This window comes from Lemur catta, chromosome 1 (genome assembly GCF_020740605.2).
Source record: "Lemur catta isolate mLemCat1 chromosome 1, mLemCat1.pri, whole genome shotgun sequence".
Classification (NCBI taxonomy): domain Eukaryota; kingdom Metazoa; phylum Chordata; class Mammalia; order Primates; family Lemuridae; genus Lemur; species Lemur catta.
Window position 1 is genome coordinate 115920214 of NC_059128.1, and position 25071 is coordinate 115945284.

At 41.6% G+C, this 25071-nt stretch overlaps 1 protein-coding gene across 1 annotated transcript; it reads right to left on the bottom strand.

Moving 5' to 3' along the window:
• Positions 1–257: 257 nt before the first annotated feature.
• Positions 258–24596, bottom strand: ZNF564 (zinc finger protein 564). Its single transcript, XM_045549905.1, has 4 exons — positions 24406–24596; positions 3061–3187; positions 2799–2859; positions 258–2397 (listed from the first exon to the last, which is right to left on the bottom strand). Exons 1-4 carry the CDS (start codon positions 24406–24408, stop codon positions 936–938), a joined length of 1653 nt encoding a protein of 550 aa, XP_045405861.1. The 5' UTR covers positions 24409–24596; the 3' UTR covers positions 258–935.
• Between the last annotated feature and the right edge of the window lie 475 nt (positions 24597–25071).

A 25071-nucleotide genomic window follows, 5' to 3' on the forward strand; every position in this document is an offset into this window, starting at 1 on the left:
GGTTTCAATCATTCCGTATCCTTGTCAGCATTTCTTGTTTCTTGGTAGTACTGATCCTAATGGGTGTAAAGCGATATGTCACGGGTTTGATTTTCATTTCCCTAATGACTAACAATGTTGAGCTATGTGCTTATTAGCCATTTGTACATATTTGGAGAAATGTCCATATAAGTCCTTTCCTCATTTTAAAATTGGGTTGAGTCTTCAGGTGGGCTGCTAAAACAAAATACCATACACTAGATGGCTTGAGTAACAAACATTTATTTCTCACAGTTTGAGAGGCCAGGAAGTCCAACATCAAGGCACTGGCAGATTCGGTGTCTGGTGAAGGCCTGTCTCCTATTTCAAAAGAAGGCTATCTTCTCACCGTGTCCTCTCATGGTGGAGAGCAAAATTAACTCTCTAGGGATTCCTATCAGGAGACTAACCCCATTTATGAGGCCTCCACCCTTACGATCTCATCTAGTTCTAACAACCATCAGAGACATTTCCTCTGAATACAATCACATAATGGGGGGCATATAAACTTGGGGGAGACATGTACACTCAGTTCCAACATTCAACCTCTGGCCCCCCAAAATTTATGTCCTTCTCACATTTAAAACACATTCATCCCATCCCAAAGGCCTCAAAAGTCTTAATTAATTCCAGCAGGAATTCTAACATCTAAACTCCAAAGGATCATCTGAATATCATATAAATCAGATATGGGCGAGACCTGATTCACGCTGAGGCAAAATTCTTCAGCTGCAAACCTGTGAAACTGAACTAGTTGTGTACTTCCAAAGTACAATAGAGACACAGGCATAAGATAGATGTTCCCATTCCAAAAGGGAGAACAAGACAGGAAGAAGGGGTGAACTCCCAAGCAAGACTGAAACCCAGAAGGTAAACTGAAAACTTTCCATATTTTTTACACTTGTAGTTCTCTTTCACTATGTATTCTCATGTGTACTTGATGGTTGTGTGACAAATGAAAGATTTCCCACATGCCTAACATAAGGTTTATCTTCACTATGACCTCTTTCGTGTCTTTGAAAGGAACTGGAGTAACTGAATGTTTTCCCACATTTCTTACATTCATAGGGCTTTTCTCCAGTATGAGTTCTTTCATGTATTCGAATGGAACTGGCATAATTGAATGCTTTCCCACATTCTTTACACACATACGGTTTCTCTCCAGTATGAGTTCTTTCATGTGTTCGAACAGAACTAGGACAGTCAAAGGCTTTACCACATACCGTACACTTATAAGGTCCATCTCCAGTGTGCAGTATCATATGCTTTCGAATCCTTTTGAGAGAAATGAAGGCTTTTCCACATTCCTTACAAACGTAGGGTTTCTCTCCAGTGTGAGTTCTTTCATGTATTTGAAATGAACTAGGACAGTCAAAGGCTCTACCACATATCGTACACTTATAAGGTCCATCTCCAGTATGGCTAATCATATGTCTTCGGACACTTGGGAGAGAAATGAAGGCCTTTCCACATTCCTTACATTCATAGGGTTTCTCACCAGTGTGAGTCCTTTCATGTGTTCGAACATTACTGGAAGAACTGAAGGTTTTGCCACATTTATTACATTCATAGGGTTTCTCCCCAGTATGAGTTCTTTCATGTTTTCGAACATAACTGGGAAAAATGAAGGCTCTCCCACATACCTTACATTTATAAGGTCCATCTCCAGTGTGCCTAATCATGTGACTTTGAAAATTTGTGAGAGAAATGAACGCTTTCCCACATTGCGTACATTCATGGGGTTTCTCTCCAGTGTGAGTTCTTTCATGTATTCTAAATAAACTGGGACGGTCGAAGGCCTTCCCACATTGCTGGCATTTATAAGGTCCATCTCCAGTGTGCCTAATCATGTGTCTTTGAAAACTTGGGAGAGAAATAAAGGCTTTCCCACATTCCTTACATTCATAAGGTTTCTCTCCAGTGTGAGTTCTTTCATGTATTTGAAATAAACTGGGACGATCAAAGGCTTTCCCACATTCCTGACATTTATAAGGTCCCTCTCCAGTGTGCCTAATCATGTGTCTCCGAACACTTGGAATAGAGATGAAGGCTTTTCCACATTCCTTACATTCATAGGGTTTCTCACCGGTGTGAGTTCTTTCATGTCTTCGAAAAGACTGACAAGAACTGAAGGCTTTCCCACATTGCTTACATTTATATGGTTTTTCTCCATATTCCTGGTACTCATATGGTTTGTGTCCAGCGTGAGATCTGATGTGCCTACTAAGGGATGAATGATGCATGAAGACTTTCCCACACAAACTACATTCCCAAGGTTTTACAACACTAGGAATTTTCTTGTCCAGATTAAGATTTAGAATCTGGCTGAAGGTTTCTTCACATTGATCACGTTCACAGAGTCTCTCTACCATATGATTGCTGTAAAAAATAGAAGGCATGATATTAATGGTTTATTAATGACTTTATATTTATTAATAGGTATTGGACTTCCATTTTCACCACAATGGAGGAAACAGTAGGTTTTCGCTCTGAATTATTTAAAAGTGAATGGATTAAGTGCTCTGCAAGAGGACTCAACAGTAGCTATTAACATAACTATAATATTCATATATATATACAGTTTCCTAATACTGTTTCTACATTAACTATTTTGCAAACACTGAACATCTATGTCTTATTTATGTATATATTTCTGGTGAAAAAGTTCTATGAACAAGTAAATTTGAAGCTGGGCTTACTGATTTTGTTTGTTTTTTAAATTCCATGACATACTAAGGTTCTTTTATGAGACACTATTTTCTCTTATGAGTGCAAATTACCTTAGAAGTCTCCCCTGATTTTTGTACCAATCTTCAATGTTCTGGTCTTCCCATTTTTTTCCTAAAATATAGTCAGAAAAATCATTATGAATTGATAGAAATTATAGAAAAGTGATTACATTTTAGGTTCTTGATGGGCTGCAAACAAACCTAATTTATTCATCCAAGTATTCCCTTTTCTACATTCAACATCACGGAACAGTGTTAATGAGCAAGAAACACTTCTATAATTGACCAAGAGTAGGAATGATGTCATCCTTACCTATACAGGCCAGGTTTCTAAAGGTTTCTCGCATCACATCTCTGTAGAGTTTCTTCTGGGAAGGATCCAACAAAGCCCACTCCTCCAGGGTGAAGTTCACAGCCACATCCTCAGAGGCCACTGAGTCCTAAAACATTCCACACATGTTTAATGGAGGAAGGGTGAGACAACAGAACAGGGATGTATACTAAATTCATAAAAGTTCAGAAAGAATTTGGCATTCCCCAAACATTCATTTTATGATGAATAAACATGATTGTCAGAATTCTAACTCTGTCCACACTCACTTCCTCATAAATTTAATAGCACCATGAAAACATGGAACTGATGTCCATGTTTTTATTGTGGTCACTGCAAGTTTTATTGGTTTCTAATGGCAGGATCCAGTTCACCTTGGAAAAATGAAGGAAATGCTATACAAGCAAAACAAATTTTTAGACCATCATTCTGTGTGCAAAAAACTCTTCCATTTGCTTTCAGATCACACACCAACACTCAGCATTCCATGAAACACAAAGTGAAACCTGAGTTAGATTTCCACGAATACACACTAAAGAAGTGGAAGCATTTTCTTCTACTCCCCTCACCAAACATGAGATGCCAGATGGCCTGTAGAAATCCACCTTGTGGCAAAGTCCAGCTGTCCATACTTTCCTGAAGGACTCCAGGCCGTCAGATCAAGCTGGCTGAATGAAAATATTCCTCTGCTGAAGTATTAATTTTAACTTGCATGTGTCATATTTATTATAAACTTAGTGTTTCTTTTTATTCTTTGTCTCATTTCATGAGCCTACGAAGTTATAGAACTCAGGCATGAGGAAGATGGCAACTTAGACTCCCTGAAAAAAATCCCTACACTCATGAGCCTCAGGGCAGTTTTCCACCCATTTTTAGCACACATATACTGAGAAGACAAAATACCAGAAGAACTTTTCCTGGTAGATCTCCAACTATACACCCTATGCGCCTTGCTGACCTGGAGGAACAGATTAAGAGCTGCAATTTCAAAGAGATTTCATTTAAATCCATATGGTTTGGTGGTGAATTTGCCCATGATTATATAATGATAAAGAGATGAGCAATGCTTTCCCCCAAAAGAATATAACATCTTCTATCTTTGACTTCAGGAGGGAATGATTCCTGATCAATCCTTATGTGACATTCCATTGTATGTCAAAGCAAAATGAAATAAGGAGAAAGACGGGTTCTTGGAAAGAACTCAATATCCCCAAGATAGCCCCTTTTCAAAATATTTTCTAAATTCTATAAATCCACAAAAGATTGTTTAAGAGTCAACAAAAAGTACTTCCTTAAACCTAACAGGAATAATGAATGTCTAACAATAGTTAAAGTCTTCTGAAGAACATCATGATGGCTTGCCCTAATCTTTATCAAGAATTCTGAAAATAAAATATTGCAGAGGGATAAATAAACAGCCCAAGGGAAAGACAGAATCACCAATGGGCTGGCATTTATATGGAAAGTTGATTAATGACAGAACAGGCATTGTAGAGCAGTGGCTAAATACATGGGCAGGGAAAAACTGCTACCTAATTGGAAATGTATACTATATTCCCTTCTATTACATGGGCAGTAATAAATTTATTGTAGATTTGTATACGAAAGATAAAACCAGAACACTTTCAAAGTCACAAGTAAATTTTTCTTGACCTAGACTGTAACCCATAAAGGAAGAGATTGATAGATCAAATGTATTAAAATTAAGGGAGTTTGGCCAGGCACAGTGGCTCACGCCTGTAACCCTAGCACTTTGGGAGGCCGAGGCAGGTGGATCCTTTGAGCTCAGGAGTTTGAGAGCAGCCTGAGCAAGAGCGAGACCCCATCTCTACTAAAAATAGAAAGAAATTATATGGACAACTAAAAATATATATATATAAAAAAATTAGCCAGGCATAGTGGCACGTGCCTGTAGTCCCAGCTACTCTGGAGGCTGAGGCAGGAGAATTGCTTGAACCTAGGAGCTGGAGGTTGCTGTGAGCTAGGCTGATGCCACGGCACTCTAGCCGGGGCAACACAGTGAGACTCTGTCTCAAAAAAAAAAAAAATTAAGGGAGTTAAAAGACAAACAACTAAGAGGATGACAAATATCAGTAATACATGCAATATAACCAAAACATATTTAACAGAAGAAGAAATAGCCAAATAAAATGCCAAGTAGATCCCAGTTCACACTAATTAGAAAGATAATAATACAATCCCAAGTGTTGATCACCACCGCAAACAAGTAACATTTATGCAGGAATGGCAGAAGGGTCAACTGATACAATCTGTAGCCCAGCAATCTTTCTCTAATGTCCTGAGAATTTACTGTGCATTTGCATTTGCAGACTGATACAAAAATGATAGGAATAGTATTTTTACAAGAGCAAGAAATAAACTCAAAAAGCCCAAACATCAAAACCACTGGAATAGATAAGTGAGTTGGATGGGCTGCAACATTAGACATCAGTATGTATGAAGCATATGGAGGGTAAAGAAACCACTAAAGCCAAACCTTTTCATTGCAATTCCACTAATACTCATTTATTGAAAGTTCAAAGGGGCAAAACTAGAAGAACACAGGTTAGTGAAAAAGAAAAGATGGTAACAGAGTTAGAAATAACCAAGGTATCCGGAAAATGGTCATCCATGTGGCATGACAGATTGGTCCAAGGTGGACGTATAAGACTCTAACCACTGCCTGAGACCCAGTTATGAATCTAGATGATGATTCCAAGGATGTCTGTGTTGTTATTATTACTAAATTATACCACAAAACATTTTATTCATTCTTTTGTGACTGTATCTCATGATAAAAACTGAAAGAATTAATTAAGCCTGGAAAAGAACATAACTTGTATTATGTTTATTTATCTGCCCTGTAATGCAGTAGCAAAAATTGGTGATGAGCCAAGTGTTTATTTAGAAAGCACTGATTATATAAATGTACCACCTAATTCATCTTTTAAACATGAAGGGTGGCATGCATTGATATGCAAAGATCTGAAGGATACAGGAGTAGAACAACTTTTAAAAAGTATATCACAATATATATACCATTCCTGTTTGTATAACTGTTATGATCACCTGAAGACAAAAATGGACCCTTATCTAAGGTTTGGTTCAAATGTCGAGACTGATAACACAATACATATACCAAAGGGATTACTACTTAATAATTGAGGTCTCTGGGGACAGCAGGGCAGGCCTCTCCATCAGATACAAAATGGCTTGAGGGAGCACAAAAAAGGAGCCTGGCCTGCGTGTTTTATTGAGGTTGAGGGTGAGGTAGTGTGAATGTTCACACATAAAGGAAGGGGCTTTTGTGGACTGAATATTTTGCCAGTAAAAAAGCAGAGAGATCTTAAGCTTTTTTTATCACCTTGTTTTTGAAGTGGGTGACAATGACAGTAGGCAGTAAGGAGGGGTTGAGGAGTTAAATCTGTCACCAAACATGAAAAAATAACATTAGAGACTTCCAGTTTCTGGTCTGAACTGTAAGGAGCTAGATGCCATCATTCTCATAAGAAAAAGCGAAACATAGGTCCATCAGAGAATTGAGGTCACAGGGCAAACCAGTGACCCCAAAACTGGAAAGACAGTCAGGAAAAGTAGCCATTTTGAATTATGCCCAGAATATTCCATTTCTCTTACCAAGGCCTGTCATCAGAAGGATCTAGTTCAACAGAGTCTAATCACTGGGATTTTACCTGTACATAACCGAACTGGGGGAAGCAAATACCCAACCTTAGTCCCTCCAGCCTTCCTGCCTCACCTAAGGAGGTGAGGGGGTGGGGGAGGCCAAAAAACAAGGGTGAAGATGATAGTTTTCTTTTTCCCCACTTCTGACAACCAAATAAGTTGAGTCTTTCTCAACACTACTTCTCCAACTCTCTGACTCCAATTAAGTGTCCTACAGATCAATTCAACTCTAATACTAACTGCAGAAATAGCATGTGACTCCACAGGTTAAGGGCTCAGTCCCACAAGACTGCCTCCACTTCAAATGCAAACTCCAAATGTGGTGCCTAGACTACTTACACAAATCTGTCTAGTATACTACAAATATGGGATCCCCATGACACACCTTCATGATAGATAATTCCCCACAACACTCTCACAACTCAAGAGGGCACTTTACTTAGTATACCAGTTCATTACAAAGAATATAACTCAGGAACTACCAAATGGAAGACATGCATAGGGCAAAGTATGGACAGGAAGGCACAGAGCTTTTGTGCCTTTCCAGGTTAACCACCCTCCGAGCACCAACCCGGAAGCACTACAGACCCCTTCATTTAAGAGTTTTATAGCGGTCCCATCACCCAGGCATAATTAATTAAATCACTGGTCGCTGGTGAATAGCTAATTCTCCAATCCCTCTCCCCTCCATGGGGGTTAGAGGTTGAGGCCTAAAGTTCCAAGCCTCTAAGACAGTGCTTTGAGGACCAAACCCCCATCCTGAAGCTATCTAGGGACCCGCCAAGAATCATTTCATTAGGACAAGAGACACTTCTATCACCCTTATCTGACACGAAATTCAAAAGTACATAGGAGAGCCATAGTAGGAAATGGGTATCTTTCTCATAATACCACAGAAGGCCACAACCCAGGGCCACAAGCTCACTATAAGACTGAGAATTTAGTATCGTGTCTAAAAGAAATCCACTTTAAACACAAAGACAAACAGATATTAAAAGGAATTTTTTAAAAAGCAAAGGGATAGAGAAATACATAGGATGCTAGTAAGCAAAAGAAACATGGCATAGCTATATTTATATCACAAAGTAGACGTCAGAGGAAGGGAAAAAAAACAGATAAGCTGGGTGAAGTGGCACATGCCTGTAGTCCCAGCTACTCCAGAGGCTGAGGTGGGAGGATCACTTGAGCCCAGGAGTTCAAGGCTGTAGTACACTATGATTGAGCCTGTGAGTAGCCACTGCACTCCAGCCTAGGCAACATGAGAACATATTTCTAAAAAAATTTAATAAAAATAATCACATTAAGATATAAATGAACATTACATAATGACAGAGGGCTCAACACTCCAAGAAAACCTAACAATCCTTAGTGTGTATTTGTATATAAGAGTGGCAAAATACATGCAACAACTGATAGAACTACAAAGAGAAATAAATGAATCCACTTGTATAGTTGGAGACTTCAACATCCCTCTACCAGTAATCAAGATATCCAGCAGGCAGAAAATCAGGAGGGACATAGTTGAACTAAACAGCACCAAATAATTCAATTTAATTGAATTCAACTACGGAACACTTCTTCCAACAATGACAAAATACACATGCTTCTCAAGTTTAAATGGAACATTCACAAAAATAGACCAAATACTGGGACATGAAACACACTTCAACAAATTTGAAAAAAAGAGAAAGCATACAAAGTATGCTGTCAGATCACAAGTCATTCATCTAGAAATCAGTAACAGATATTTACCAACCCTCCCAAATCCTTACAGATTAAACAACACACTTCCAAATAACACATGGATCAAAGAAGTCTCATGAGAAATCAAAAATTATTTTGACCTAATGAAAATGAAAACAAATCTTATCAAAATGTGTGGCTTGCAGCAAAAGCAGTGCATAGAGGAGTATTTACAACATTAAACACATAACACTAGAAAAGAATAAAGGTCTATAATCAGTAATTTAAGCATCTAATTCAGGAATATAGAAAAACAAGAGCAAATTAAACCCGAAATAAGCACACAAAAAGAGAAAAATTAGAGAAGAAATCAATGGAACTGCAGGAAATCAACAGACATAAAAAACAAAAGCAAAAGCTGGTTATTGAAGAACAGAAATGAAAGGAGGAAAAAGCAAACTAAAAAGCATCTGAAAAAATCCACCATCCATTCATGATAGTAAAACCACAATAGAGGGGAACTTCCTTCTCAGAAAGAATTAACAGTGAGAAAGTAGATGCTTTCAGAAACCAGTCCTAATCAGTAAGACAAGAGAGGATGTAAGTACATAGATTAAGAAGGAAGAGAGGCTGGGCATAGTGGCTCACACCTGTAGTCCTAGCACTTTAGTGGGAAGATTGCTTTAGGCCAGGAGTTTGAGACCAGGCAGGGCAATAGTGAGATCCTGTCTCTACAAAAAAAAATTAAAAAAAAAAAAAAGGAAAAAATAAAATTATCTTTGTTGTATAAGACATGCTTGCATAAAAAGATATACAGATAGCATATAAGCATATGAAAGCATGCACATTTTGTCATTTGGGAATTGCAAATGAAAAAATGAAAGACTAACACAACCCTTATTAGAATGACTAAAATTGAATACGCTGAAAGTACCAAATGATGGCAAAGATGTGAAGCAACAGAACTCTCATTTGCTACTGGTAGGAATGGAAAACTATACACCTATTTTGGAAGATGATCAGTTTCTCATAAAACTAAGCGTCATCTTAACATATGACCTACCAATCAAAGACTCCTTGGTATTTACCAATATATTAAGTTGAAAACTTATGTTTGCACAAAAACCTGTTTATAGATTTTATGCATATTTCCAAAAATTCAAGTTAACTAAGATATCTTTCATAAACAAATGAATAAATAATCTGTGATACACCCATATGATGGAATTATTGCTCAATGATAAAAGCAATAAGGTATTAATATCAAGCCATGATAATAAGACAGAGGTATCTTAAAAGCACACTAAGTGATGGAACCCAAACTGAAAAGGCTGTATATAGCATGATACCAACTATAAGATATTCTGCAAAAGACAAACTATGGGACATTAACAAGATCTTTGGTTGCCAGGAATTTCAAGATGGGAAGGAAGGATGAATGAATACACGAACTGCAGGGGATTTTTAGGGCAGTGCCACTATTTTATATGATACAGAAACAACAGACACACGTCATTACATATTTGTCAAAACCCACTGAATATGCAACACAGATCAACTCTAATGTAAATTGTGGATGTTAATGAATCAATAATACTCATTCATCAATTGTTACAAAAGCGCCACAGTAATACAAGATGCCAAAAATAGGGCAAACTGTGTGGAAACAGAAAAGTAAAGTGGAAAAACACCCATACTTACTGATCAATTCTAATGTAAATTTAAAATCATCCTATAAAAAAATAACGTCTATTAGGAGAAAAAAAATGAAGATAGACTAATGACAATTCACCCCTGAAGAATAACTAGACGCTCACCATGTCATCTTTCATGGAATTGAATTAAACTTATTTTTTAGTAAGCCATCATGAGGTCTTCAGCCTAAGACTGGGAAGGGAGGAGAAAGTTCCATCCAACACCTTGTTCAGGAGCCCAGCACTGTCAGGAACTAGGACATGGATGAGTATCCTTGCATTGTAGACTTAGTATATAGAGAGACACATATTACCTAGATTTATATTTTGGGTATCTGTGACTTAAGAAACACAGGTATTTTACTACAGATGGGAAACACTTATATAATCACCCAAGTATCTGTAAACATGTGCAAAGGGGGCCAATTTTTGGCCAGTGCTAAGATGAAAGCCTGATGCTTGGTCAGTTAAGCTGACCCTTGGATCCTTTAACACAGACGTCCCAAGTCAGTCATGAAAAGCAGCAAGTTTCCACTGAGCTCCACCATGTAAGCATGTGGCAATGTTGTCCATGAAATCTACAAACTCCTCACTGTTGTTCACTCAGTTAATCTATTTCCATTCCTTCAAGGCCCTATTTAATTTTTATTAGGCCATATTAACTAATTTAACTGGGGATGAGGGTCTGTGAGATTCCATTTTGCCACTTTGTAAATACCAAAGACTTAATTTATTTCTTACCACGTAAAAGTGACCCTGCTCAGTATGGGATATTTTAGGACCATAGGTGCTATGACCATAGGGAATCCAGGCAGGATAATAGTTCTGATGGTTAAGGAGGCATATTTGTTTATCCTCTACTTTATTCACTACTCTCCTAAGATTACAGGGTGTACCTTGCTTAAATTTAGTGGGATCACCTAGTATAAGTTTAATTTGAGCCTTATGTTAACTAACTGCACTAAGGATTGACAATTAGTGCATTACAGCAGATATGAATTCAGAACCTGCCCTGTAACAGCCACAAGAACCATGCAGTTTTCTTTTATCTTTTTTGTTGTATAAATAAATACTTTTATTAATGTATTCTGAATTTCCAATTGGGTCAAATTGTGGACCTCTGTTTCAGTATCTATGTATTTTTTTGTTCCCTCCCTCTCAGGTTTGTTTTTTGGCCTCTAGATACACTTCAGGGAGGGGAAAAGGGGCTGTCTTGTCTACCCCAGTATTTATAAATTTTCCCCCCTGCATCAGTATCATCAGGGCTATGGGCCTCCTCCACAGCAGTGATTATTCTGTAAGGTTTAAGGACTCTTGGCTTAACTTGGGTTTGAAGCTTTGCTATGCCACAAGTATTGTTCCATATAACAGGAGTCAGGATCTTTGTGGTGACAGACACACAGGCAGTGGTAGCCAGTGTTTAAGGGTCCTGGTAAGCCCTCTGCTATTAGGAGTGTGGCCTGGCTTCAACTTGCTATCTAATGGCTGCCTTTCCTGCTCTCTTCTTTCTAAAATGACTGTTCCCTCAGGTACAGTCTTTCCCCTCAGCACCCTGAGGGGTGCTGGACAAAGGATATGGTCAAAGTATAGCAGTAGTCACAGATTCATTCTAAAAGAGAAAGAGAGGTCCAGACCAAGACATACCACCCAGGACCTCATTAAGGAGGGGCCCAATGCCATACTCCTGTTTCTAAATGCCAAGGAGGGTATCAAAACTGGTTGACCCAGACTTGCTAGGTCTCAACAATGCAACAGAGTGGCCCAGCTCAAAGCAGAAGTTCCCCAAGAAGCAGCAGCTCCAACTGCATGCCAGCCATTAGGCAGTGGAATAGGTTAATAAACCAGAGCAAGAGAAGACAAACTGTGTGGTGGTCAACATCTAGATGTCTTATTCACAGCACCAAATGCTATGATCACCTGCAGAGGTGTGGTCCTGATCTTGATGCTGATGATGGTGTGTCACACACAAACACCGAGGGGATACTCTATAACCACACCAGACCAATATGGCTCAACTTTTATATAACAAAGTTGTGAGTTGTTTTTCAGTTGCCATGGACCTCCAGCAAGAGTTGAAGCTCATGAGCATGCCCAGATGAACTGACCATGCCCAGATGAACCAAGCGTGCAACCACAGACACTAAGTGGTTGGACTGAGGAGCAGGAACTGAATTAAGACACAGACACTACATGGTAGCATCCAGGATCAAATCAGATCAAGCCCTGGCATCACCCCATGGCAGGATCCAGTCAGACCACGCCTCCCAGCATCACCTCATTGTAAGATCCAATCACAGATCACTCCTTATTATCCTCTGACTATAAAACCAGCCCAACCTCCTTGTTCGGGAACACACTGCTTTGGGAACTATCCCTAGTGTGCTCCTTACTTGTGCCAAGTAATAAAGCCCCCTTGCTATAACCAACTTGGCTGTGTCTATGGGCCTTATCCTGCCATGTGAACAAACCCCTCTATTTGGGAGGTAACAAAAGAAGTTCCCATGGGATGTCTGGTCCCATAAAGATACCGGGAGGAGAGGTACAAAGATTTTAGACAATGCACCATATCCAGCTGGTTATTCTCTGCTTTTCCCTCATGTAAAATACCCACAACAAAGATAAATCTTTAAAAAAAAAAGTCATCCATAGTCCTGTGGGAAAATTATAATTAAAACGCACTTGTGTTTGAAACACAGAATGAAAGACAAATAGTTGATCATGATGCTGTCAACTGGAGAGGGGAAGTAAGCCTTAAGTAATATGGGATGGGATCTGGTTATTTAGAGATTCCCAGCCTTAGGAAGAGCTAGGCTGGGAGACAGGGTGGTGGGTTTGAGACCCTGCTTCCAAGACCTTTCGAAGACAGGAGGGAGATCGGTCTCCGTGGGGTGAAAGTAGGAGCTAGGGACCCCAAGGACCACAGCCCTTCCCACACACAAACCCCACACAGCGGGTGGGGATCCTCCCTTGATCACAGTACAATCTGGGACAGACGCAGGGCTGCCGGGCTAAGGCCCAGGTTACCACGTGTATGGACACGACAGGACGCCCGGTCCCGGCTGCCGGCCCAGCCCCACCGTGCAGGCTGGAGGGGGCCGACGGCCAAACTGCAGACCTTGGAGTTGACCGCTGTGAGGCCTAGGTCCCATCACAGCTGGTTCCAGCCGGTTCCAATCAGGCCCTCCTGATCGTTCAGTTGCCCACTCTGCACACGCACCATTTGCCGGCTTCAGGGGTGTCCCGGTATACTCCCTAGGGCTCCTGCGATCATTGCAGGTCACAGCACAACAGAAGTTGAGGAAGAGCCACCTGACACTGTTAGGGGCCGGTGAAACGGGCTCAGTGACGCCATAATAAGGACTCCCCTCCCACTCCCCACGGCACGTCTGATTGGACAGTTCCTACAGCCCGCCCCCTTTAGCCAGAGCGACAGTTGCGAGAGCCCAGAGAGGCTACGTGGCGGAGCAGACTTGGCTTGGCTTCCTCTGTCCTTATAATCTGTCCTAGCCAGGGACATTACATTTAAGAACTTGTTCCCAATTTAGAAGGAGTACTGGCACAAGCGTGAGCAGGTTATTATTCCAAGCTCAGTTCTCTCATAGACTGATCCTCTTACCTAAAGCAAAAGGAGCGCCCAGGTGAGGCCAGAATGGAACAGGAGGGTCAGCTCTTATCCAGGGACCAGGGGCTTGGCACAAGGCTACGAGGCCACTCATGGAACTGTCACCCTTGTTTAGAAACACACAAACGTAAATGTGAAAAGAGTCTGCGCCCTTGATCTTTGACCGATGGCATCACTGAGGCTTCCACCCATCCGTTCCTTCCTCACCTCCCACACATGTGACCGTAGGAGATAGTGTGAACACTGCTGCCTGAACACGGCAGCCATAGCATGGGCTCGGGAACTCTTCTCACACCAACTACCACCAATAAGATATGTTCATTAGAACTGTCAAGTGTACATCTTACACTGGAAGGGTATTCAGTCTTTTGAATGTGATCCAAAGTAACTTGCCACCCAGGCTAGCATGCACTGGCACGATCATAGCTCATTGCAACCTCAAAGTTTTGGGCTCAAGCAATCCTCCTGCTTCAACCTCCCAAGTAGCTAGGACTCCAGGTACATGCCCCCACACTCGGCTAATTTTTTTCTGTTTTGGTTTTTTTTTTACCCAGACACTATCTCACTCTGTCGCACAGGCTAGAGTCCAGTGGCATCATCATAGCTCACTGCAACCTCAAACTCCTAGACTCAAGCGAACCTCCTGCCTTAGCCTCTCAAGCTGGGACTACAAGCAAGTGCCACCATGCCCGGCTAATTTTTTTTGACGTTTTGTAGAAACAGGGTCTTACTATGTTGCCCAGGCCGGCCTCAAACTCCTGGCCTCAAGAGATCCTCTCACCTCAGCCTCCTAAAGTGCTGGGATTATAGACATGAGCCACCTCACCCAGCCCAAAGGAACTTTAAAATATAAAAGGGTATGATATCTCTAAGGCAACTGAATTTTTATTCTCATTGGTAAATATAAGAAAACAATAACAGGTTATATAAATTTGGAATGAATCTGGAAACTTAATATTTTTAACAGATGGATTTTAGTATTAGTATATTCAAATACATGTAATCACTACCACAGTGAATTTTCATCCCTCAGAAAGAAACCCATCATCTTCAAATGGTACCAGGTTCATGAAAATTTCTTTCTTCGTGACCCTTAGGCCCTTGCCTAAGTTTCCCAGGCTGTTCCATCTCATTCAACTGAAGGCAGGGAAAGGGATTAGGCCTGCTCCACAGTTTATTTTATTCATTTCATTTAAAATTTTATATCCCTTTGATGCTGAAGAATGAGGAAGAAAAAAAAAAAGAAACCCCTGTCCCCTTCACCTGTCCCTCCTGCCCTCCAATCTTCCTCCCCAAATCCCTAGCCTTGAAAACCAGTAATCCTTCTGCCTCTGTAGATTTCCCTATTCTGGACTTTCATATAAACAGAATCATGTCACATGCAGTGTGTGTGGCTGACTTCTCTCACGTAGTATAGGTTTTTCAAGGAACATCCATATCACAGCATGTTCCACTTCTTTGTTTTTATAGTGGAATTATAGTCCATGGCATGGATATTACACATTATGTTTATCCATTCATCCACTGATGGATTACAGTCAGTCCTCCCTGCGCAGGGATTCTTTATCCATGGATTTAGCCAACCTCCAATCATGCCAATTGTGTATCATCTAGTTAGGCCTACAATGGTTAGTTAGGTCTGTATTAAACAAGTACAGACCTTTTTTTGGTCATTATTCCCTAAACAACATAGTACAATAACTATTTACAGAGCATTTATATGGTACTAGGTATTACAAGTGATCTAGAGAGGATTCAAAGTATACGGGAGGAAATATTCTCTTAATTCCCATTTTGGATTGTTCAGGGACAGTGTATAGAAATATGACAGATTTTTGCAGGTTCATTTTGTATTCTGCTAATTTACTAAATTCATTTATTACTTCTAAATTTTTTTCTTGGGGGGGTGTGGAATCCTTTGGTTTTTCTACATATAGGATCATAATATCTGCAAACAGTAAAAATTTCTCATCTACCTGTCCAATTTGGATATCTTTAATTTCTTTTTCTTGCCTAACTACTCTGATTAGAACATCCAGTACTATGCTGAACAGTAGTGGTGAAAGAATTCTCAGCAGATTTTTAAAAATACAATAAAAAATAAAAAATATTATAAATTAAAAATATAATGATGTTATACACATTTAAATATGAATATGAATAATAAATTTTATACTGTTAATATATATAATAAACTAAAATATAAAATATAAAAAATTAAATAAAAAATATAGATGTACAAATTATCTCCTCTAACTACATGAGATGAACTTAGAACACAAGGAAAACTCAAGAATTCACAAATCTGTGGAAAATAATACTCACTTAAACAATTAGAGGATTCAAGAGAAATCAGAAAAATAGGAATGAAAATGAAAACACAATATAGGCTGGGTGCAGTAGCTCACGCCTGTAATCCTAGCACTCTGGGAGGCCGAGGCAGGCAGATCGTTTGAGCTCAGGAGTTGGAAACCAACCCAAGCAAGAGTGTGACCCCATCTCTACTAAAATTAGAAAGAAATTATATGGACAGCTAAAATATATATATAGAAAAAATTAGCCGGGCATGGTGGCGCATGCCAGTAGTCCCAGCTACTCGGGAGGCTGAGGCAGGAGGATTGCTTGAGCCCAGGAGTTTGAGGTTGCTGTGAGCTAGGCTGATGCCACGGCACTCTAGCCCAGGCAACAGAGTAAGACTCTGACTCAAAAAAAAAAAACAAAAAAAAAACAAAAAAACCCCACAATATACCTAAACTTAGGGAACTCAATAAAAGCAGAAGAAATTTTAGCCTGGGGCCTTTTTGAGTTGTTCATGGCTGCTGAGCTGATGATAGTGCTGAGGCTGTGTGAGTCTCATGACCTGGGCTCTGGATAGAAGGGGGGGGGGGGGCTCAAGAAGTCTGTCTTTGACTTTACAACTGCTTCCTCCATCTCACATCACAGCCACCTAGGGTTGCTGTTGAGAAATTTTCAAAAGAATGGACTGGGTATCAATTCCCAGAGAAGTTTCTCATCAAGAAGGCACAGAGAGGAAGCTTGAGATGCAAAATTTAGAGCTGAGAATGGCCACAAGGCTGGCCTTGGAAAGACAGAATGTTGATACTCAAGGATTAGGATGCCCACAAGGAGATACCACTGGGAATGTCTTTATGTTTCAGAAACACAGAGATCCCAACCATCTGACCTGTAGAACCTGTTGTAAAGTCAAAGACAGACTCTGGGAATCCACTCCCTTCTATCAGGTGATGTTTGTGAGGTGAGGGCAGGTTTGGCCACAGAGGGTGTTTCCTAACATCACAAGGAGTTGCAAGAAAGGGCTGTTGGGGGCCAGCATTTCTCTTCCCCAGTCCTTCAATTCTCCCAAAGAAGGATCCCACGGTGGGTGGTGGAAAGAAGTGTTGCAAAGGTAAAAATCAAGGTTTAGGAGAAGTTAACATTCTCCTAGCACATGAAGGCATTTTTGTTGTTTTCTATTAACTATTTTTAACATATATACATACTGCTATAAGCATAGCTGTGAGTTTTCACAGATGTATATTTATGCCACCACCAAGTTGGAGAATATTTTAATAACTCCAAAAGAAATTGTAGGGGGTGGGGGGTTAGGGGAAAGGAACAGTGATGAATAGGTGGAGGGCTGGGCAGTAGCTCATGTCTGTAACCCCAGCACTTTGGGAGGCCAAGGTGGGAGGACTGCTTCAAGCCATGATTTCCAGACCAGCAAGGGCAATAGAGAGACCCCATCTCTACAAAAAATAAAAAAATTAGCCAATGTGGTAGCCCTCACCTGTAGTCCCATGATACTTGGAAGGCTGAGACAAGAGAATCACTTGTGCCCAGGAGTTTGAGGCTGCAGAGAGCTATAATGATGCCGCTCCATTCTAGCCTGGATGACAGAGTGAGACTCTGTCTTAGGGGGGAAAAAAAAGGTACAGTACAAGGGATTTTTAGGACCATGAAACTATTCTATATGACACTGTGGTGCTGGGTATATGACACATGCATTTATCAAGACTCACAGAAGTGTACAACAGAGTGAACCCTAATGTTATGTATGAACTTTAGTTAATAACAATGTTAACAGTTTTTCAATTCTCAACATCAGATGTAATACGTTGGTTCATCATTGTAACAAATACACTATACCTAAGGCAAGATGTTAAAAATAGAGGAAACTAATGCTACAGAAAAGAAGTCTACGGGAACTCAGTAATAATATGCTCAATTTTTCTGTTAACTATTAATTAAAGAAGGAAACAGCTGGGTGCAGTGGCTCATACCTGTAATCCCAGCATTTTGGGAGGCCAAGGTGGGAGGACTGCTTGAGGCCAGGAGTTCTAGACTACCCTGGGCAACACTGCAAGACTCCAACTCCACAAAAAATTAAAAAATCAGCCAGGCATGGGTGGTGGTGCACACCTGTAGTCCTAGTTACTTAAGAGGCTAAGTCAGAAGAATCACTTGAGCCCAAGAGTTCGAGGCTACAGTGACCATCACTGCACTCCAGCTTGGGTGAGAGAGCAAGACCCTGTCTCAAAAAAAAAAAAAAAAGAGAAAGAAAGAAAGAAAGAAATTTTAAAGGCAAACAAACTGACATTCCATACAAGATTCACAACTGTGCAAAAAAAGAAACCTGACATTTACAGTACAGACACAGTGTGATACCATTTGTATAAGATTCATGCAAAAATAAAATATGGGGTTAAATACACAGTTAAGAAAAGAACATAATGTTATAATCCATAATACTGGCCCCATCTGGACAGAAATGGGATGATCTGGCCTCTAGGAGTCATTTTAAGAGGGGCAAGTGACAGTAAGTCTGCTTCAAAGTTTTGGCCTAGTTGTCATTAGAAGGGCATTCCCTTTACAATGTTTCAGTTGACTGTGCAGTTGTTTTATGTAATTTCCTCATATGTAACATGTTTAGTAAGTTTCCACAATGCACACTCAATACACAACCATTGAAAGTAAATTTTTAGAAGATAACATAGCCTATTAAAACTAATTCCTCTCAAAACTAATTTTTTAAGTCCTGAAAAATGTCCAATGAGGGTATAAAATGATTATAATGGGAAAGTATACACTGAAAGACATCAATTTAGAAAGAAACACATGGAGAAATGACATATGTCCTCAGAAAGAGATTGAATATCACTATGATGTAACTTCTCCCAAATATATATAGTGTTTTATTAAATTCCATGAAATTCACACCAGATTTAATCTGTTGCTGAACGTAAGAAAAGCTACTTCTAGGTCAGGCACAGTGGCTCATGCCTGTAATCCCAGCACTCTAGGAGGCCAAGGTGGGAGGATCACTTGAGCCCAGCTGCTGGAGGTTGCAGTGAGCTATGACACCAGTGCACTCTAGCCCATGCAACAGAGCAAGACCTTCTCTCAAAAAATAATAATAATAATTTATTACAGCAGCCCAAAGTTACTAAAATAGTGGGGCACTTTCTCTACAACACATCAAGGCTTTGAAATAATCAGGACATTCTGGCAGTAACAGAGAGATGGACAAATAGACCCATGAAAAATAGGAAATTCTGAAACACAGGCATCTATATAAGGCAAGTGAACCTATGACAGAGGGGATATAGAAAAGAATACTAATGATGGACAGCTCCACACAAGGGACAGCGACAAGCGGTTATCTTTAAGAGAATAATCAATCTTGTACCCATCATCTCCATATATAATAATCATTAAGTGTAGAGTTGCCTGTTGTAGCAAATTCTTATATAATTTTATGTTACTTAAGCATTCATTTTGAACATGGGTTTAACTTTCTCATACCAGAAGCAGGGCTCAGTCACCCTTGACACAATTTCAAGTTCTCTCCACCTCCAGTTCCCCAATGTAGTCAATCCAGATATCTGCCTTATGCAACCGTCTCCTGGTGACCACTTCCCTATGGGACAACTACATACAACCTACTAGAATGGCCCCGCTGTCCCCTGCACCCCATATGGACTGCACTGCACAGACAGACTGTAGCCATCACCTCTCAGCCACACCATGATGCCATGGAACTCCCACCTGCTTACTCTAAACTCACCAATTAGAACTCCCCAAGGAGTCCCAGTAAAGGCTTCCACCCACAGATCCCTCTCTGGCTCCCCACCTGCTGCTTGAGTGTGCACATCCCAGACAGCTATCCCCCTCCCATTGGCCTGCAAGCCATGCTACACTCTTCTTTCTGGGATCTCTTCCCTAGAAGTCTGTTTCACCCACAGTCCACAAGGAAACCCACATTCAGAAGGTTAAAAACATTCCCAAGCCTGGGGACCACTCCTGTGAAGATGCAGCCCTCAGTTAACTCACATCTGCATATTGATGGAGGGAAACCTGAACAGCTGGGAAATTCAATTCTGGGAGCTCCACACACCTTACTCTCCCCTTCTCACAGTGTGAAGTCACTCCCTCCAACAGGGTCTCAATTCTCACCAGCAGCCAAATGTTTATCTGGAGTCAGTTTAAGGTTCTGACCTCCAGTGTCTTTTTTGTGACACCAACCAATTCTCCAACACCAGCTGGATGTCCAACTATTCATTTCTGACACCACCCAGAGTTGGCACAGAACCCACAGGTTCAGGGCTCAGTCCCACAACACTGTCCCAGTTCACATGCCAGTCACAAGCCCCGAGGACAACTCATACTTCTAAACAATTGCCTATAAATCATGGGCTCCCACTGCCCCCTCCTTAGGTTCAATAATTCGCTAGCACTAGAACTCAGCAAAACGCTGTACTTAAGTTTATTAGTATATCACAAAAGATATAACCCAGGATCGGCCAATGCAAGAGATGTATACAACAAGGAAAGAGGGGCGGATGGGCAAAGCTCCTCCTCTCAGGGTGCACCACTCTCCCAGCACATCACTGTTCTCACCAACCTGGAAGCTCTTTGAATGTTTTTATTCACCAGTTTTTATGGAACACAGGCTCCAGTCTCCCTCCCTTTCCTGAGGTTGGGGGCTGGAGCTGAGAGCAACAACCCTTCAATCATGGATTTGGTCTTTCTGGTCTCTAACACCCATTCTGAAGCTATCCAGGGGTCCCCCCGTGAGTCTGGTATACGAGTAGACGCAAAGATCAATGGAACAGAATAGAGAACCCAGTTCATTAGCCTAAACTCAAGTATAGTCTGAAGGCGCTTTGTTAGGAATAACAAAAGACACTCTTCCTATCCCTCAGGAAATTCCAAGGGTTACAGGATCTCTGCTTGAGGAACTGCAGACAATCACCAAATATATTTTTTATTATACCACAGAAACAAATAAACTCTTAAATTCATAAATTTTCTCCAAGAGGCAGAACTCAGAGGTGTCTTTCTGTAAGTCTGACCCTTACAGACGTTCTCATTTTGCACAAATTACACTCTGACTAAAGCAACTCTGTGGATGGAAAAGCAAACTGCTGACAACGTTGAATTTTACCCAAGCTCTGTAATCCTGGTAAACAGCTATGATTAAAGAAACTCCCACCAAAACCATCCTTAGTGTTCTAGAGAAGCAGGCTACTGCAAAGAAACACCTTTCCCACTACAACTTAGATGTCCCCTTTGTATATTTGACAAGGCCAGACACAGACTCTCCAAATCCCCATTCTTTGCCTCATGAGTGATTAGCTAACAGCTATATCTTCACTCATCAGTCAAAACAAAATACTTGTGAGCCAAACTTTGGTTAAGTTTCTCTGCTTCCAGGCCTCTGAACTTTAACTTATCCTCAGCCTAAGCCAGGCTGAACTCATGGTAAAACAGTCTCTGATCTAGCATCTGATTTTGCCATCTTCCACCATCCTCTCCCCTCCTACTTTATTACTAATATTGTTTGCTCTTCCCTATGGAAAAAAGAGGCTTTTTCTGCCTAACCTTTGAGATGCTTGCAAATATACTGGGTGCTTTCCCCACTGCAATACTCCTTTGAAATAAAGTCACTTCTTACCTAAATCCAGATTTGTTTCAGTAGACAACATCTAGAAACAGCCCCAGGACAAGTATAACTTCAGGGAGGATATCTGTCTATGGGTCCCCAGCTTTCCAGAGCTCTGAGCTTCTCTTAGTACAAAGGGCTTCTCCCAAGGTCACTCTGGGCAGCTGGAATACCTGCAGGGGAGGCTCCCCAGGAAGTCACAACCAAGCTTGCAATGACCTCCCTTTGCAGGCTCAAAATTGGCCTTAGCTTGGAGTCAATAGCCTCAGCCCTCTGCTCCCCAGTCAAGGCTGCTTTACTTTTAAAAAAGAAAATACCTAGTATTTGAAGAATCCAACAAAACCACTGAAATTTCACTGTTTATGTAGGGAGAGGAAAGAAAATTGTAAGGCATTTATATTCTACAGCTCAACAGAAAAAGCTCAAGTATCTATTCCTTTCAGATGATAAACATGTAATTTAATTATTATTTCCATGACAGATTGTTCACTAAAAAATTATTTTTGGATATTTCTAGGTTCCATCTGATAGGATTTAGGATTAATCTCAAATGTCCAGATAACAGGATACAGAACAGAATTATCCACTATCACAAACTCTCCACCCTGCAAAGGAAAACTGGTGTTTTAGTGAATCTCTCACCAATTTATCTACAACACTTTCTTGTGGAAATGTATTCATTTCTCTGCAGCCATAATGAAGAGTAATTTTCCCTATTTCTCTGAGATTCTTATTTAGAATAGCATTCTCAGCCAGGTGAGGTGGCTCATGCCTGTAATCCTAGCACCGTGGGAGGCCAGAGGTGGAGGATCACTTCAGGTGAGGAGTTCCAGACCAGTCTGAGCAATATCGAGACCCCGTCTCTACTAAAAAATAGAAAAAATTAGCTGGGCATGGAGGTACGTGCCTGTAGTCCCAGCTACTCAGGAGGTTGAGGCAGGAGGATCGCTTGAGCCCAGGCGTTTGAGGTTGCTGTGAGCTAGGCTGATCCCACGGCACTCTAGCCCAGGCAACAGAGCAAGACTGTCTCCAAAAAAACAAACAAAAAAATAGAGTAGCATTCTCAAGGCTAAACCCTGGAACTCATTTGCAATCACTCAAAAGAAAAAGACCTGAGAAACCTACCACACGTCTGAGGAAGAAAATAAGAATTTTTAACAAATGGAATAAATATAAGACAAGATATTTAATGTTTTCTCCTAAAATCCACCTCTTTTTTGCATCTTTGTAATCATCTTATCATTCAAGCTCTACTGATAAAGTACTTTACATTTAAGGAAGAACAGGATAAAATAAGTAAACAAATCTTTCCAAGCTGATAAGTCTAGGGTGGGGCAGTGCTGACCTACCTATCATATTGCACACACGCCCCCCACCACCACCACCTGGCTCACTGACCACCCTCCCAATCAACATTGCTGTGCCCCACTGCCTGTCAAAGTGCATTTTACTTTTCCGGTTCTTGCACCACTTCAAAGAAGTGGGTTTTTCTTGTCCTTGGGACAGTTTTTCTCCCTTCTTTAATCTAAAAGGATCCAGAGGGCAGAAATTTCTGTCTTATCCCCTCAATACTAGCATAGAAATTGAGACTGGGCTAGGGAAGAAAAGCTGTGTGTCCCACGGGAGGGCTGTTTAGATGAAGGGTACACCAGGAGACTCCTTCCAGCTCCCGGACATCCAGTTGCTCCCCCCCCCCAGGATCCCCTCCCCCAACCTCAAGGTGACAGATCAAGTTGTCCTCTAGGAGGAGTGAGCCAGGGGCTGACATTCACTAGACCCTCCAAAAGACTTAGCAGCTGTAGGCATCTTGGGTCAGGCCCAGGCAGTTCTGAAACCCATGACCTTTAAAGGGTCATGTTGGCTGAGGACACATGACCCTATATAGTTTCCAAAGAATATTCACTACCCAAAGACATTCTGACAAGGCACCAGTACTTTGGAAAAATAAAAGGAGGAGAAGCACAAAGATGTTTTTACAGATTTTCAGGTAGTTATTATCCCTTTTCCTCTCAGATTCAACATTCACAAACAGAAAACAAATATTTTCAAAAGAGCCATCTATTGCTCTGTGAAAAAAAGATAAACATTTAAAATAATGTGTCTGTCTGAAATATGGAAAAACACAAATAATTGATAATGTTGTCGTGAATTGGAGAAGGGAAGTCCCCGTCTGGGAATGACGGGAGGGAACCAGAAATTTAGGGATTTATTCTCAGCCCTAGAAAACACTAGGTTTGGGGACAGAGTCGTGGCTTTGAGACCCTGTTTCCGATCCATTTATAAGACTCAAAAGGAAACCAGTCCCCCAGGAAGAAAGGAGGGACTGGGGACCCCACAGACCGCAGCTCCTCCCACAGACGACTCCCACACACCGAGTGGGACTCTCCCCGATGACCCTCCCGCAGTCACCGCACAATCTGGGGACACTCGAGGCTGTGGGCGGAGCTGCCCGGACAGGGCGCCGGGGCCGAGGCCGAGGCAGTCGCGCAGGGACCGAACAGGACTCCCGGGGGCCCGGCTGCCGGCCCAGCCCCACCCTCAGAGGGCCGCAGGGACCGAGGGCCGAGCTGCGCCAGCGGTGACTCGGGTCCGCAGACTCCGGAGAGGACCGCGGGGAGGCCCGGGTCCCGCCATAGCCGGTTCCGGCCGGTTCCAACCAGCCCCTCCTCCCCGCCTGGGGATGCCCGGCCCCGCACACTCACCATTTCCTGGCTTCCGGGGTGACCTGGCGTCCTCTCTACGGCTCCCGCGGCCTGTGCAGGCCACAGCGCGGCGGAGGCTGTGGTGGAGCACCGAGGCCTCTCAGCGAAGCGGAGACCGAACCCCGAGCTCTGCGGACGCAAGAAAGGAAGACCCCGCGGAGTTGTTGAACGTTGCCCCCTCCTCCCTGCGGAGCTCCGGATTGGACAGTGCGCACGGCCCCGCCCCACCTCCCCTGATTGGATAGTTCTTCAGTCCCCGCCCCTGCAGCCTGAGTGACAGGAGATGCGATGCTATAAGTGGCTGAGTGGCCGCTAGATTGACAGGTTCTTGGCCATATCCCTTGGCAGGCCCGGCTCCCTCCCTGCGCCTGTAACTGTCTATGCTGGGGAGGATATTTGCATTGCAGCATCACCAATGCTTTATCATACCTTGTCCCTCAAGCTACTCATTTTCAGGCAAGAAAATAAAAACACCAACAAGGAAATACAATTATTAAATGCATAGGAAAAAACTAGAGTTATATGGCAGCAAAATGCTATTAAAAAAATCAACGTGGAAGAAAAAGCAAACATTTGAACAATTCACAAGGAAACTTCACATTGAAAAGATTAAACGTATTCCCAAGCGTAGGAGCCAGATTCTCATTGCTGAAATGGAGCCCCAGG

What these genes read in the sequence shown, in the direction of transcription:
- ZNF564 (XM_045549905.1), bottom strand. An exon ending in TAGAAACCTGGCCTGTATAG is followed by an intron (nt 2,860 to 3,060) that starts GTAAGGATGACA and finishes ACTATATTTTAG; the next exon opens with GAAAAAAATGGGAAGACCAG. An exon ending in AATCAGGGGAGACTTCTAAG is followed by an intron (nt 2,398 to 2,798) that starts GTAATTTGCACT and finishes TATTTTTTACAG; the next exon opens with CAATCATATGGTAGAGAGAC.